The sequence below is a fragment of the Babylonia areolata genome, chromosome 9 (genome assembly GCF_041734735.1).
Source record: "Babylonia areolata isolate BAREFJ2019XMU chromosome 9, ASM4173473v1, whole genome shotgun sequence".
NCBI lineage: Eukaryota > Metazoa > Mollusca > Gastropoda > Neogastropoda > Buccinidae > Babylonia > Babylonia areolata.
Window position 1 is genome coordinate 28,669,249 of NC_134884.1, and position 16,509 is coordinate 28,685,757.

Here is a 16,509-nt window from a genome sequence, read left to right on the forward strand (position 1 = left end):
ATTAAAGTCCATCGTTGTAAATTACACGCTCCAAAAGATCTCCTTTAGCTAGCGGGCGACGATGTCGGTGATGATGGTGATTGTTGATGGTGGGAGTGATTGATGACTGATGATGGTGATGATTAATTACGTTTTTCGACTGAAGGACCAGTAGTAGTAGGAAAGGAATTATGAATAGAGCCAGAGTCGTTGTTTAAGGCTCAGAAGATATTAAAGATTTATTAGTAATTGAATAAAACGATTGAAAAATGTTGTTTGTTGTGAGCGTAACTTGAAGAGCTCAGGAAGAGTTCGGGATGGTACAGTACTCGGACCAATACTAGCTAAATAGTAATGATAATGATGATAATAATAATATTAGTGATAGTAATAGTAGCAGTAATATGATGATGATGATCTTAATGATGATGATGATAATGATAAGAAGGTAGCGCTGAACCTTGTGCACTGACAAAACCAAAAAACATTGCATTGACACCAAGTCATTCACATGAAAGACCAAAATTTCCGCGGAAGGAGAATGGAATGGTAGTGGTAGTGGAAAGAACTGTTTCCAGGTATCGGTCGTAGTCCTTTGCCTTCCCCAACCTCCTCTCCCCACTTCCTCTTCTTCTTCTGCGTTCACTCGTATGCACACGAGTGGGCTTTTACGTGTATGACCGTTTTTACCCCGCCATGTAGGCAGCCATACTCCGTTTTCGGGGGTGTGCATGCTGGGTATGTTCTTGTTTCCGTAACCCACCGAACGCTGACATGGATTACAGGATCTTTAACGTGCATATTTGATCTTCTGCTTGCATATACACACGAAAGGGGTTCAGGCACTAGCAGGTCTGCACATATGTTGACCTGGGAGATCGTAAAAATGTCCACCCTTTACCCACCAGGCGCCGTCACCGTGATTCGAACCCGGGACCCTCAGATTGACAGTCCAACGCTTTAACCACTCGGCTATTGCGCCCGTCTCCCCACTTCCTCAATCATCCCTAGTTCCCCCCCCCCTCCCGCCCTACCCCCCGCCGCTTCCGCCCCTCACCTACCTCCCCCACCCCCTTTCCGCCAAACAGTCTCTTATTAATCGGTCGCTGGCGCCTCTCTACTGCAGTTACTATAAATCAAAGGGAGTCAGGTGTAGCCAATCAAACGATGATTAACCCGTGGGCTGTTTTGGACATTGTCGTTCAGTTTGCAAGACTGGGAAAGGAAAAGGGATTGGTGGGGGTGGAGGGTAGGGGGGGGAGGGGCGTGAGGAGTGTTGGAGGGGGGTGGTGGTGGTCAGAGGGGAGGAGGGGGGGGGGGGGGGGGGGGTAGGTGCAGGGTGGAGGCGGAAGGAGGACAGACGCCATGTGTGTCTGAAGGAGAGGTGGCATACTGTTTTTGGGGGGCTAGACTGTATGACATGATGAATGCACAGAACAGCTAAAACAACAACGGGGGAATAGTGCTTTATCGAATGCTTGAACTCGATTTGTTAGTTTAAGCTGTTAGCTTGATGTTGTTACTCTGTTGTTTATGTGTATATGCATGGGGTTTTAAATGTGTGTGTGTGTTTGTTTGTTGTTGTTTTTTGCTGTTTGTTTATTTGTTTTTTTGTTGTTGTTGTTTTTGTTTGTTTTTTTGTTGTTGTTGTTGTTGTTTTTATTTTATTTTATTTTTTTTGGGGGGTGGGGTTGTTTTTTTTCTGAATGAAGATTTGCTTAAACCAACACGGTCATCTCCTGCAGACTTCTTAAGCGCGCGCGCGCGCGCGCACACACACACACACACACACACACACACACACACACACACACACACACACACACACACACACACACACACAGATGCAGTGCGAGGCAATCAAGCCACGTCAGTCAGGCGTGGGTAGGGGCCTCCTTAGCACGACATTGCCGGGTGGCATTGATTGATTGATTGATGATGCCAGCACCACCCTACACAGATATCTACACACGCAGGTCCTCTACGTGTATGAGGCTTAGCTGAAGACTTCTTGTCCTTCCTTCCCTCTATCCATTTCACAACCTTGTCTTTTTTTTCACTGGCTCTTAGTTGCTTGCGTACGTGCGATCATCTTTCTTAGCAGCTCCAAGCTTTGCTTCAAGTTAGAAGTCTGCGCGCTGCTGAGCTCGCTTTATGCAACCCAGTGCTCCTGCTTTTAGGGACCAGGGGTGAGTTTGCATGAGGCGATCTTTGCAGCGCTAAGTTTGCTTATCGTTAAGAACGTTCCCAACTCCACGGGAAAGTCCACTTACGTATGAGCGTCTGAACTGTAAGCAACCAGCGCTGCAGTGATCGCGTCAGGCAACCTGGCCCAGAGTCCTGGGGTTAAAACTTCTTTTTTTTTTTCTTCTTTTTTTTTAACTTCTACTCTTGACTTTGTGTGCTGTCCATTCTCCCTCTTCTTTCCTTCTTCCTGCCTTCGTCTCTCGTACACTCTCTTTCTGTACGTCCCTCTCCCGTCTCTCCATTTCCTCCTCTCTCTCTCTTTCCTCTCCATCTCTCCACTCTTTCTTGTACCAGCCTCCGCCCCTCTGCAAAATCAGGCAGTCTTTGCATTTGTTGGACATCTCTTCAACGTTCTCGCGAGCAAAGCAAGTCCGAAATATCAAACTGTGTCATACCTAATTAGATGTTGTTCTGCCAGTCGACCAGTGAACTAATGAATGTTTTATGGTTCATAGTCGCCCAACATACAACTGTGAAATACCTGAGACGTGTTTCTCAATCGCGAGCACGCTTGCGTTGCTAGTGGCGAGACAGCGACTGGCTAGGGAGTACGAACTGCATGCGCTACGAAAGGAATGCGAGGCGGGAAGCAGATCTTGTGCTTACCTCGCGGCAAAGTTGCTACCCAGCCTTGACTCGCGAGAACCTAGCCACTCTTGCCGTTGGAGTTGGAGAAAAAAAAGAAACGCACCTTCTTAGCATGTCTCCCGAGAATCTTGCATGACCAGCGTTTAAGGAACGCGCCTCTGTGCACAGGTTGCAATCTTTGTTTTTCAAGAAAATGAAAACTCTCTGTGACAAAGTATGGACTCAACTAGTAGAAGGATTTGGAAGGTATAAAAACTAAGCAAAACAAAAACAGAGAGGAGAGAGTGCAGTAACGCTGCGGGTGATTTGGGAAGCAAGCTTACAACGGTATCGATTCGTGTCACAGCCCAGTGCACCCCACCACAGTCATCAGTTCTGGCGCTGACTTCAAAGACAGGCACAGCTACGGTCATGCCTCGTTGACAGTGGCTCTTCTCTAGAGCCCCTTGTCACTTGTACTTCACTCAGGGAACACCCCGCCCTTCCCTCCGCCCACCTCTTTGTTCTTCGTATGTTATTTGTTTGGTTGGTTTTTTGTGTGTTTGTGTTTTTTTTGTTTGTTTTTGTTGTTGTTGTTGTTTGGGGGGTCTTTTTTTGTTTGTTTGTTTCTTTGTTGTTGTTTTTAATGCACACACTCATTCTCAGTCGTTAGTTGCTTATGTTGAAGTGTCCACCTGTCTGTCTGTCTGTCTGTCTGTCTGTCTGTCTGTCTTCATCTGTTCGTGTATCACTGCCTGCTGCTCTGTTGTTAAGCCCTAGGAACCCACAGCTTGTTTAACATGTGACAGTCTGTCCGACTATTCGAATACATAAGATGAGACAAATATAACTAGAAGGGAAGCACTTGAAAAGCAAGAAAGGGTGCACAAATATGAAATTTGACCACAGCATAAACATAGCACTGTGGATTTGACACGACTCGTTTGACTTTTCTCTGAAGGCAGGCGCTGTTGAATTAAGACCATGCTCAGCTCTTTCTTTCTTTTTCAAACAGATATGAAAAAAAAAACCAAAAAAAAAACCGCCTACTTGTGTACAGGTTCTTCTTTCCGTTACACGACCAACATGGACTTGCCGATGACACTGTCGTGGTTCATGCATGCTGGGTATTTTCGTGTCTCCGTAACCCACCGAACACTGACATGGGTTACAGGATCTTAAACGTGCGTATTTGGTCTTCTGCGTGCGTAAATATATACACGAAGGGGGTTCAGGCACTAGCAGGTCTGCACATATGTTGACCTGGGAGATCGGAAAAAATCTCCTCCACCTTTTGCCCGCCAAGCGCCGTTACCGTGATTCGAACCCGGGACCCTCAGATTGAAAGTCCAACGCTTAAACCACTCGGCTATTGCGCCCGTCAAACATGGGATTGCAAAGCTAGAAAGCAGAAAGCAAAAGGCGGACAAATGAAAATGTCAATATGTGCAGGTGCAGTTTATAAATATTACAACAGGAGTAAACAGCCACAGGCGGAGATATCATTGTTCTCCCTTACGCTGGTATGGAATTAAGAGCTTACGTTTTTACGTTTAAATAAGAACGAAAAAAGTATCACCCTTTGCACTGTTTGTTGTGTAAATATGAGTGTGCAGATGTGTATCAGCGAGTCTTCTTTCCTATATAGACTTTATGAGACTGGAATATGTTTACAACGTGCGTTTGTTTTCACACATATATATATATATATATATATATATATTTATTTTGAAATTACGTGCTTATTCATCGATAGAAGTGTTTGCAGCCTTTCGCTGATATATGATTATATTTGCATTTGCAAATGATTAGACCACACAGTGCTCTCTCTCTCTCTCTCCCTGTGTGTGTGTGTGTGTGTGTGTGTGTCCTCACAAAGAAAGGGGGGGGGGGAATCCACTTAAAAACCACTTAACCGGGGTTTTTTTCTGTTTTTTTTTTCTAAGATTGAATGAGCGGTGGAGAGAGAAGTGGGTAGGTAAAAGGGGAGGGGGGTAATACAGGTTTAAACTGATCACACTCTCCTGCAGGCAGAACGAACTGGACACACCACACCCTAAAAAATAATGAGCGTTAGAAAACCTGAAAAAGAAGAAAAAGGAACAAGAGCCATTTTATCCCTCCCGTGTTTTTTTGTTGTTTTTTTTGTGGGTTTTTTTGTTGTTGTTGTTGTTGTTTTCACTCCAGAGACTGGACCCAGGGTTAGCTGAGCTTGCAAGGACCGCTGCCAGAAAACGTCGGCACCGCTATACAGTAAGCTGTATAGTTTATATAGAACCATGGCATACAAAAGAAAGGCAGGGTGGAAACTGAAGGCGGATCAGCGCAAAAAATGGGTGAAGTTTTAATCGGCTTTGGCTTGACTTGTGTCGTGTTCAATTGGGCATTGCTGCTGCCCAGTAGATCCCATAGATTTTTTTTGTCCAGTGTGTGTGTGTGTGTGTGTGTGTGTGTGCTGTAGAGGAGCCACTGAGGCAGGAGGGGTGGGAGGTGGTGGGGATTAGGCCTATCAGGGTCTGAGCAATATCTGCTGATTCGGGGTCTGCATGCAGTGATTGCTGGTCACGTGTTGGTTGGTGGTGCATCGGGAACGGGATTCCCGGCGGCGCCCTCTCTCTGCTGTGTGTGTGTGTGTGTGTGTGTGTATCTTAAGGGATTAATTTTATTTAGGTGATGGCAGGGGTTGCATGAAAATACACAAGTGTGTGTGTGTGTGTGTGAGTGTGTGTGTGTGTGTACGTGCGTTTGTGGTTAGTTACGCCAGTTTCATTTCGCCATCCATCTTGTGGAGAGTGAGTGGGGGGGGGGGGGGGGGCATAAGAGGTGACCGCCGTGAGAAAATGGAGAGGTTTTTTTGTTTTTTTTTTTTGTTTTTTTGTTGTTTTTTTTTTTTGCTTGGTGGGGGTGGGGGGAGGGGACTGCTGGTGGGGAGGCGGAGGGGGCGATCTAAAGCAGTGCTGATACTTCTAACATGAACGCTTTACCAACACCTCCAGGTGAATGGTACATTCTGTTATGTAAGAACATTATAAGGACAGTCCTTTTGGTGCTTCTTTTGCACTGGCGCCATCATACAGGCAGTCCTTCTGGTGTTTAGTAATCTTGCGATAACGCCACATTTCCATGGATTGAATTCTTCTTCTTCTTCTTCCCCAGTCCGGCGTTAGGATCCATGTGTCGCATGTATATATATATGTTCAGATGTTATGATATACAGGTATTCTGTATTCTGAATCCCAATCAGCTGACAGGTGTGTCAATGTGGAACCGCCAGTTTTTTTGGTTTTTTTATGATAATTGCTGCCCGTGATTGTGACATTGTTTCTCTTTCCTTCATTGAGCTGTTCGTTCTGATAATATTCCGTCCGAACTGTCCCAAGGTAGAAAAATCAATAGGAAGGGGAGGTTGTTGTTCAGCCACGTGCAGAAATTCAAGAGAGTGTTTTCTCTGTCTCTCTCTCTCTCTCTCTCTCTCTCTCTCTCTCTCTCTCTCTCTCTCTCTCTCTGTGTCTCTCTCTGTGTCTCTCTCTGTGTCTCTCTCACTCACTCACACTCCCCTGAGCGGAATGATAAATCTGCTGTCCATTATTGTTATGAAACAGAAATGCCTAGGGGCTCTGTTTTGGATTAAAAAAAGAAATGCATACACCCTTCCTCTGTCTCTCTGTTTCCATGTCTCTGTGTGTGTGTGTGTGTGTGTGTGTGTGTGTGTTCCTCCCCTACTCTTTTTCTGCCTCGTAAGTATGCCCAGCGTTTTGCTTGCCCAGTAATTTGGGTTACAGTAGGTTATATCCATATCAAGAGGCCACTCTAGGGAGAGAGAACCACAGACATCGTTATCTTGTGTCACCCCACTCCACCCCTTTAGCACACACACAGCGAGAACCTTCTCCATGTTGACAGACTGGCGGTGTGAGCCTGTGCAAAGCACTTTTTTTTTCTTCTTCTTCTTCTTCTTCTTCAGTCTGAATGTGTGTGTGTGTGTGTGTGTGAGAGAGAGTGAGAGAGAGAGAGAGAGAGAGTGTGTGTGTCACTTCTGTCTCTCACTGTTTCTCTTTCTCTCTCTCTCTGTGACCCTCTATCACTGTGTGTGTGTGTGTGTGTGTGTGTGTGTGTGTGTGTGTGTGTGCGTGTGTGTGGTGTGAGCATAATATATGCTTGTGTAAGTGTGTCTGTGATTGTGTGTGTGCGCGTGTATGTGCGCACGTGTGCATGCTTGTGTGTGTGTGTGTGCGTGTTAGTGTGGGGGTTTCTCTTGTTCCTCATCAGAATCAAAATGTTTAAGGAGAGAGAGAGAGAGGAGATATGTTTGGCTTATCTTTAATGCAACTGAAATTTTGTGGTGCTGAAAGCTTTGGGGGAGACAAGTTGTCTAAGTTAATCACAACAATAAGAGCGGCATTAAATTACGAAAACCCAATCGTGAAGAAAACTAGGCTCACACACACACACATACATACATAACTTTGACCCTCACTTCTCAGAGGTAATGATGTGTGTGCGTCAAAACACAATGGTGCACAGATAAAAAAAGAAAAAAAAAAAAAAAAAAAAGGTAATTCGCTGTGGAGAGAAATAGTCCGGGTATGACACTTCTTAATGTGCATATAATTAATCAAGCTTGTTTAATCAGATGATATTTTGTCCTACAACAAGGCGAAAGTACGACACCGTGCCAAGAGAATGGTTATCAGACTTAATTAATTAAAGAGTTAATACATTGCAATGTGTTTAGGGTTGTTGGGATGGATGAAGCGGGCTTACCATAAGCTGTCCTTTTTCCACCATTACCTGTAGTTTAGTTTGCCAAGAGTAGGTGTGTGTAGTGTTCTGTGTTGACACGCTGCACTTGGGACAGGCCTGTGGCGTTTTCTGGTTGTTTTTCTTTTTATATTCTTCTCCTCTCAGGAGGCTGTTTCTCATGCGAAAGTGTTATGTTCAAAGTTTCTTCGCGCTGAAGCAAACCATCGTCAGTGATGTCGGCTTCGGAGTGGTTTTTGCTTGAGGAATTAGGTTCGTGTGTGTCTGTGTCTGCGCAACTGCTGTCCCGACTACCTGAGTTAGAATTTGATTACAGTGGATGTAGTGTCTTGCCCAAGTTACATCCAAACTCTCTCGGCCAAGAGGACCGTAGGACAGTCGGCGTTGGGATGGTTCGTTCCCAAAAGACCAAACAAGCCCCACAAGGCTGCAGCACTGAGAGTCAGTGATTGCAATCTTCTTGCTTCCTAGTTCGAGAGACATAGTCCTTTGCAAAAGACCAAACCGTAAACGAATTCCCATTGCAATGGAGAGACCATTGATCAGACAACTCGCCCTATGCTGTTGGCACAAGCTTGTGTGTCAGTCTCATAATTGCTCCATCAGAGAGTCAGACAGAGAGAGAACGGAGATAAACCCCTGTGGAGCGGGTAAACTGCCACTGTTGTCTCTCCTCTGTCTGCCCTCTTCAGCCCTAGTCCCCATTGACTGTGTGAACATTGGAGGGCCATTCTGTGTGATGATCTAACTACACCACGGGCGGTAGCGGGAGTGGGAGAACGATCAAACAGGTTCACCATGCATTGTGCGGTGCCCTGGCCAGTCGATACCTATATTGTTATGATTTACATTTGCATTGCCATAAGGATCCATCCGGAAATCACTTTCATTTTTATTGTTGTTGTTGTTTTCATTATCATTATTATTATTGTTGTTGTTGTTGTTGTTATCATTATTGTTGTTGTTGTTGTTGTTATCATTATTGTTGTTGTTGTTGTTGTTATCATTATTGTTGTTGTTGTTGTTGTTACAAATATGAATAATTATGATGTACACTGAGTAACAACTCTTATATTTCTGTACTCTCAAATACAGGTAAACAAGGTTGAAACAGCTCAACTCCAAATGACATGTAAACAACAAACTGGATGAATTATTGTTGTTGTTGTTGGGTTTTTTTTTGCTGTTGTTGTTGTTGTTTTTGTTTGTTAATGTTTATATGTGTGTTTGTATTGAACACACATGCATGCATGCACACACACACGCACACACACACGCACACACACACACACACACTTGTGGGCATGGAGAGCTTCGTGTTTTTTTTTTTTTCACTTTTTATTTATTCGTTTTATTTATTTATTTATTCATTTTGCTGAGATATGATTATTGTCTTGATTTCATCCATGCATCGCTGACGAAGAGGTGCCTTATTGTTGTCAGCAGGGAGCGGGCTGGGCCCAGCGGGAGGAGGCAGCCCCTGCAGCAATGCGGAGTACATTTCCATGAAGCGAGAGCTGCTGGAGCGCAACAGCCAGAGAGACAACCTCATGCTCAAGGTCAAGGTACACGGGACAAAAAGAACGAACGAACGAGCGAATGAACGAGTCTGCGTTTGAGTTCTTTCTGCTGCACTTTTGAGGAAACCGTGTTAAAAGTTCTCCGAACAACTAACTAGAATCGCTGAGAATGTTAAAGTTAATGAACAAAAGAAAGATGATTGTAGATGGTTCAATTCCTTTTGGCTTGAGGATAACGTAATAACAACAAATAAGTAAATAAGATAATGATAATTGTAATAATAATGCTAATAATAAAATAATCTGGGTTTTTTGTGGTGTTTTTTTTTTTAATAAACTGGCTGCTCTCTTGACAAGTAATCAAACTTCATACTAAGCAGTTTTGTTGATAGATGTTTTTTGCAGTCAGTACTGATATCAAGATTTATCAAAGCTGTCTGCTTTTGTTCGTGATTAAAAGAGAAATAGATTTTACTGCATTTTCTTTCCGTTGCAAATGCTCAAATACAGTATTCTCGATCAGTTTCCTTGCCATCCATTTTTTTTTTCCTTGGAGGCTTAGGTGGGGGAACAAGTTTCTTTGAATCACTTTTCTTTAAAAGTACTCAAACAGATACATGTTTTTACACCGGTTTCTTTTCTTTACAAATTCTCAAACAGATACATGTTTGTTTTTTTTTCATTTAATTCTTTTTTTTTCTGCAGATTCTCAGACAGATCATATTTCCCATTGGTTTCCTTGTTATCCAAGTTTTTGAAGATTTTTTTCTCCTTTTTTTTTTTCTTCCCCCCTTTCTTAATCTTGGAGAATTTAGGGGTGGGGGGTTGTTACAAGTTCTCAGCATCTTTTTTCCTTTGCAGATACTTGAACAAATACATGTTTCATGAGAGAGAGAGGTTGGGGATGTGTGGAGGGACAGAGTTACACTTGGTTGCGATGGTTATGTTGAAATTCATATTGGACACATGCAGAAATGTTTATTTGCAACCCCCCCCCCCCCTTGTTTTTTTCCCCTGCTTGACATATTTTTTTCTATTTGATTTTCTGTAAATGATTATTCAAATATTATCTGGAGTCCATCCCCCCCCCTCCATCCCCCTCACTTTTATCTCTATTTTACTCATTGCTTTGCGGGTGTATAGCTTTCATTGAACATGTTCGGGCTGTGGTGATCAATGTGTAGTAGTAGTAGTAGTGTGTAAGGTTGAGTGAATGAACACCACCACAGTAATTTTCAGTGTGTAAGGATGAGTGAATGAACAACACCACGATAATTTTCCCATGTCTTTGAAAATTGGTGCGATAAAAATCTCTATTTGAATGATGATGTTGGAGTCTTTGGTGATGTATGGTGGTGTGTAAGGGTGAGTGAATGAACAACACCAAAACAGTTTTCCAGTGTCTTTGAACATTGGTGATATATATATATATATATATATATATATATATATATATAAGGAATTATGTTTTAATGGGTGATAATGTTGATGTGACCTCTAACTGTCCACCCGTGGTGGTGAACATTGGTGCAATAGAAAAAAAATCTCTTGTTTGAATGATGATGATGATGTGGCTGTTTCCTCTGGTGACTGCCCCACCCAAGGACCTGACGGAAAACCACAAGAAGTACAAGGAGCGCCTGGAGAGCCTGCACCAGCAGGAGAGCAGCCGGCAGCAGCAGGTGCAGGTGCTGGAGAAGACGGCGGCCACCCGGCTGTCTGACCGCGACCACCTCATCGCCTCCCTGCAGGGCGTCATCGAGGACCACGAGAGGACCATCCAGCAGCTGGAGACCCGCCTCTATGGTCAGTCTTGTGTTGTATTGTTGTATTAGGAGGAGGAGGAAGGTGGCAGAATGGTTAAGACTCTCATCTGCCAATACACAGAGTCCGTGAGGGTCGTGGGTTTGAATCCCACTCTCGCCTTTTCTCCCAAGTTTGACTGGAAAATCAAACTGAGCGCCTAGTCTTTCGGATGAGACGATGAACCGAGGTCCCGTGTGCAGCACGCACTTGGCACACTGAAAAAAACAAACCCCATGGCAATGAGAGTGTTGTCCTCTGGCAAAATTATGCAGAAAGAAATCGACTTTGATAGGTACATAAATATATAAACATGCACTCAAGGCCTTACGCTGCTGTCAGGCATCTGCCTGGCAGATGTGGTTTAGCGTATATGGATTTGTCTGAATGCAGTGATGCCTCCTTGAGAAACTGAAACTGAACTGAAAACTTGTCACAACGGATTTCTCTGTGTGGAATTCTGGGTGCTATCCCCAGGGAGAGCGCGTCACTGGGCTGAGAGCACCACCCATATTTTTTGTATTGTTTCCTCCTGCCTGCAGTTTTTTTATTTGTTTTCCTATTGAAGTGGATTTTTTGACAGAATTTTGCCAGGGACTGCCTTTTTGTTGCTGTGGTTTCTTTTACGTGCACTAACTCATACTGCACACGGGACCTCGGTTTGTTGTCTCATCCAAATGACTGGCGTCCAGACCACCACTCAAGGTCTAGTGGGTGGGGAGAAAATACTGGCAACTGTGCCAGGATTGGAACCTGTGCGCTCAGATTCTCTTGCTTCCTAGGCGGATGCGTCACCTCCAGGCCATCGCTCCACTTGTGGGAGGAGGAGGAAGAGATGGTGATGGTGGGGTTAAAGAGATGACGACGATGAAGGGATGATAGGGATGATGATTATGAGAAAGATCTGATGAGGATGAAAGGACAGCCAAGGTGGTTATCAAGAGAAGAGATGTGATGGTTGTGATGATGATGTTAAAGAGAAGATGATGACAGTAATGAAGAAGTTATGGGGATGATTTTTTTTTTTTTTCAAATGATGAAGAGAACATGATGAAGGGGTAAAATGGGGATGATTGCCTGTATCATGAGAAAGACATAGTGATGATGATGTAAAAGAGATGATGAAGGAATGGCCGGGGTGATTACAGAAAGGTATGGTGATGATAATGTCAAAAGAGATGATGAAGGAATGGCCGGGGTGATTACAGAAAGGTATGGTGATGATGATGTCAAAGAGATGATGAAGGAATGGCTGGGGTGATTACAGAAAGACATAGTGATGATGATGTCAAAGAGATGATGAAGGAATGGCCGGGGTGATTACAGAAAGACATAGTGATGATGATGTCAAAGAGATGATGAAGGAATGGCCGGGGTGATTACAGAAAGGTTTGGTGATGGTGATGTCAAAGAGATGATGAAGGAATGGCCGGGGTGATTACAGAAAGGTATGGTGATGATGATGTCAAAGAGATGATGAAGGAATGGCCGGGGTGATTACAGAAAGACATAGTGATGATGATGTCAAAGAGATGATGAAGGAATGGCCGGGGTGATTACAGAAAGGTATGGTGATGATGATGTCAAAGAGATGATGAAGGAATGGCCGGGGGGATTACAGAAAGGTATGGTGATGATGATGTCAGAGAGATGATGAAGGAATGGCCGGGGTGATTACAGAAAGGTTTGGTGATGGTGATGTCAAAGAGATGATGAAGGAATGGCCGGGGTGATTACAGAAAGGTTTGGTGATGGTGATGTCAAAGAGATGATGAAGGAATGGCCGGGGTGATTACAGAAAGGTATGGTGATGATGATGTCAAAGAGATGATGAAGGAATGGCCGGGGTGATTACAGAAAGGCATAGTGATGATGATGTCAGAGAGATGATGAAGGAATGGCCGGGGTGATTACAGAAAGGTATGGTGATGATGATGTCAGAGATGATTAAGGAATGGCCGGGGTGATTACAGAAAGGCATAGTGATGATGATGTCAGAGAGATGATGAAGGAATGGCCGGGGTGATTACAGAAAGGTATGGTGATGATGATGTCAAAGAGATGATGAAGGAATGGCCGGGGTGATTACAGAAAGGTATGGTGATGATGATGTCAAAGAGATGATGAAGGAATGGCCGGGGTGATTATAGAAAGGTTTGGTGATGGTGATTGAGAAAAAAATGATGGAGGGATAAAAATAGAATGAGTATTATGAGAACGATGTGATGATTATGGTAAAGAGATTATGAGTGGATAAGATAACAGAAATGATTATTATGAGAAAGATCTGGTGATGGTGAGTTGTTTTTTTGTTGTTGTTTTTGTGTGTGTGTGTGTGGGGGGGGTTATATGGTGATGATGATGTTAAACAGATGATGAAGGGATTATGGTGATGACTATTATGAGAAAGTTGTATAGTGATGGTGACGATAACACTAAAAGAGATGATGACAAAACGATAATGGGCATGATCATTATGAGAAAGATGCGATGGCAATGATGGTGCTAAAGAGATGATGATGATGATGAAGGTACAATGAGGATGATGATTATGAGAAAAAGATAAATGCTGGCAGGGAAATGACCATGCTTTTCTCCAGATCCCACACTTCCTCGTAAAGCGAGAGGAATCACGGAGGCACGTTGCACGAGAAAACATGAGATTGGAAAAAAGTTACTGGCTTAAACGTGGCTTCTCTCTTGACATTGTTGTAACGTGACATGCGTTCCCTGCAGGATCATCATCTTCTTCTTCTTCTTCCTCGGCTCCACACGCCACGACCTCCACCGTTTCGGTGGCCCCGACCTCATCGCCTTTCGTCAGCGCCTCAGCCAGCCAGGTGTCTGCTGCCCCTGCCGATCCTCAGAGCTCGTCCTTACCCCCGCCAGGTGGGGAGGGAGCCCCCCCATCCTCCAGACTTGGACCCGGGGGGGTGACTGCTCGGCTCGTCGCCGACATCCGAGCCCTCCATGAGGAAAAGGCGCAGCTCGTGTCGCAGCTGGCTGAGGCTCAGGTGAGTCGTTTGATTTGATAGGTAATTCGTTGTTTGGGTAACTGGTTGATCAGGTAATTCACTGTTGAGGTAAATCATTGTTTAGGTAACTGATTACTCTGGTAAGTTGCTGATCAGGTAACTTATTTTTTGGGTAACTGGTTGTTCTGGTAATTGATTGCTCTGGTAAGTCACTTATCAGGTAACTTGTTGTTTGGGTAACTTGTTGTTCAGGTAACTGATTGATTGCTCTGGTAAGACATTGATCAGGTAACTCAGTGCTCAGGTGATTCATTGCTCAGGTAACTGAGTGCTCAGGTAACCCATTGTTTAGGTGATTCATTGATCAGGTAACTCATTGTTCAGGTAACTCACTACTTGGGTAATGTTTTGTTCTGGTAATGCGTTGCTCAGGAAAATCATTGCTCAGGTAAATCATTGGTGGGCATATTGTGTGACAGGGTTCTCTACTTCCAGCGTTCTATTTGTTTCTTTGGAATAAACCATCTGATGGTCCTGGATTCGATTCTGGTCAGGGCGCAAGGGTGGAGATTTTTCCGATCTCCTGGGGCAGCGTCTGTGCACACTTGCTAGTGTCTTGGTTCTCACACATGCACACACGCACGCACACTTGCACACATCCCTAACCCCCCTCGCCCCCCCCCCCATATATATATATATATATATATATATATATATATATATATGTATGTATGTATGTATCTCTCTCTCTCTCTCTCTCTCTCTCTCTATATATATATATATATATATATATATATACACATACACACAGAGTCTCATATAGTAACATACCTTTCAAAATTTAGGGACACAGACGCAAGTCCATCAGCTAACACTTAAATTCAGGTGGGTTTTTTTGGTGGGGTTTTGGGTGTATTTTTTTATTACTGTTTTGAACTCTGATTTACTGGACATTGCACACGACAGAAATGTTATGTACTGTTATTATTACTTTTGCTGCTATTACTATTATTATGGCTACAACAATGAGCACTTGACAGAGAAGCATGGGCGGTTCGGGTTGTGTCACAGGGGCAGGTGGAGGTGTGTCAGCTGGAGCATGTGCAGAAGATGGGGGACCTGCAGAGGTCCCTGGCGGAGAGGGACAAAGCCCTGCAGCTCCTGCAGGAGACCAACAAGGAGAACATCTCACAGGTCAGAGACGTGCTGTCTTAATCGTGAACACGCTTTGCGTGGTAGTCGCGAGAGAGCGAGTGGCGAGGAGTGCATGCTCAAACGAAACAAACGTGAGGCGGGAAGTTGATTTTATGCTTGCCCCACAGTGAAATTGCTCTGAAGGTTACGTAGCCTTGACTCTCGAGAACTGAGCCACTCTTGCCACGAGGTGGAAAAAAGAAACGCACCTTCCTAGCGTGTCTCGCGGAGAACCTTTGCTTGAATAGCGTGTAAGAAACACGCCTCGGGTCTCATGGATTGGCGGTGTACTCCTAGACTGCTGCTGCCATCTAGTGTGCTCATCAGAGAAGGGGCTGTCCACTCAGTGAGATAACACTGAGATGACAGGTCAGGAAGTCACAGCATTGAGGTTACATGTCAGGGTGTCCCAGCATTGAGGTTACAGGTCGGGATGTGACGACATTGAGGTTACAGGTCGGGATGTGACAACATTGAGATTACAGTGAGGTTACAGGTCGGGATGTGGCAACATTGAGATTAGAGGTCAGGGTGTCACAGCATTGAGGTTACAGGTCGGGATGTGACAACATTGAGATTACAGTGAGGTTACAGGTCGGGATGTGGCAACATTGAGATTAGAGGTCAGGGTGTCACAGCATTGAGGTTAGAGGTCAGGATGTCACAGCATTGAGGTTAGAGGTCAGGGTGTCACAGCATTGAGATGACAGGTCAGGATGTCACAGCATTGAGGTTAGAGGTCAGGATGTCACAGCATTGAGATGACAGGTCAGGGTGTCACAGCATTGAGATGACAGGTCAGGGTGTCACAGCATTGAGGTTACAGGTCAGGATGTCACAGCATTGAGATGACAGGTCAGGGTGTCACAGCATTGAGATGACAGGTCAGGATGTCACAGCATTGAGATGACAGGTCAGGATGTCACAGCATTGAGGTTACAGGTCAGGATGTGACAACATTGAGGTTACAGGTCAGGATGTGACAACATTGAGATGACAGGTCAGGATGTGACAACATTGAGGTTACAGGTCAGGATGTGACAACATTGAGGTTACAGGTCAGGGTGCCACAGCATTGAGATGACATATCAGGATGTCACAGCATTGAGGTTACAGGTCAGGATGTGACAACATTGAGATGACAGGTCAGGATGTGACAACATTGAGGTTACAGGTCAGGATGTGACAACATTGAGATGACAGGTCAGGATGTGACAACATTGAGGTTACAGGTCAGGATGTGACAACATTGAGATGACAGGTCAGGATGTGACAACATTGAGGTTACAGGTCAGGATGTGACAACATTGAGATTAGAGGTCAGGATGTCACAGCATTGATGTTACAGGTCGGGATGTGACAATATTGAGGTTACAGGTCGGGATGTGACAACATTGAGGTTACAGGTCAGGATGTGACAACATTGAGGTTACAGGTCAGGATGTGACAACATTGAGATTAGA

The 16,509-nt window shown here is 44.4% G+C and overlaps 1 protein-coding gene across 2 annotated transcripts in view; it reads left to right on the top strand.

The window, feature by feature from the left end:
• Positions 1-16,509, top strand: part of LOC143286194 (uncharacterized) — a 67,870-nt gene that overhangs the window by 19,710 nt on the left and 31,651 nt on the right. Inside the window, exons 2-5 of one of the 2 annotated variants that reach the window (XM_076593830.1) lie at positions 8,998-9,119; positions 10,679-10,880; positions 13,614-13,891; positions 14,924-15,046. In XM_076593830.1, coding sequence (XP_076449945.1) covers positions 8,998-9,119; positions 10,679-10,880; positions 13,614-13,891; positions 14,924-15,046 — 725 coding nt within the window. The remainder of the gene's footprint in view (positions 1-8,997; positions 9,120-10,678; positions 10,881-13,613; positions 13,892-14,923; positions 15,047-16,509) is intronic. The other variant, XM_076593831.1, reaches the window with a different exon arrangement.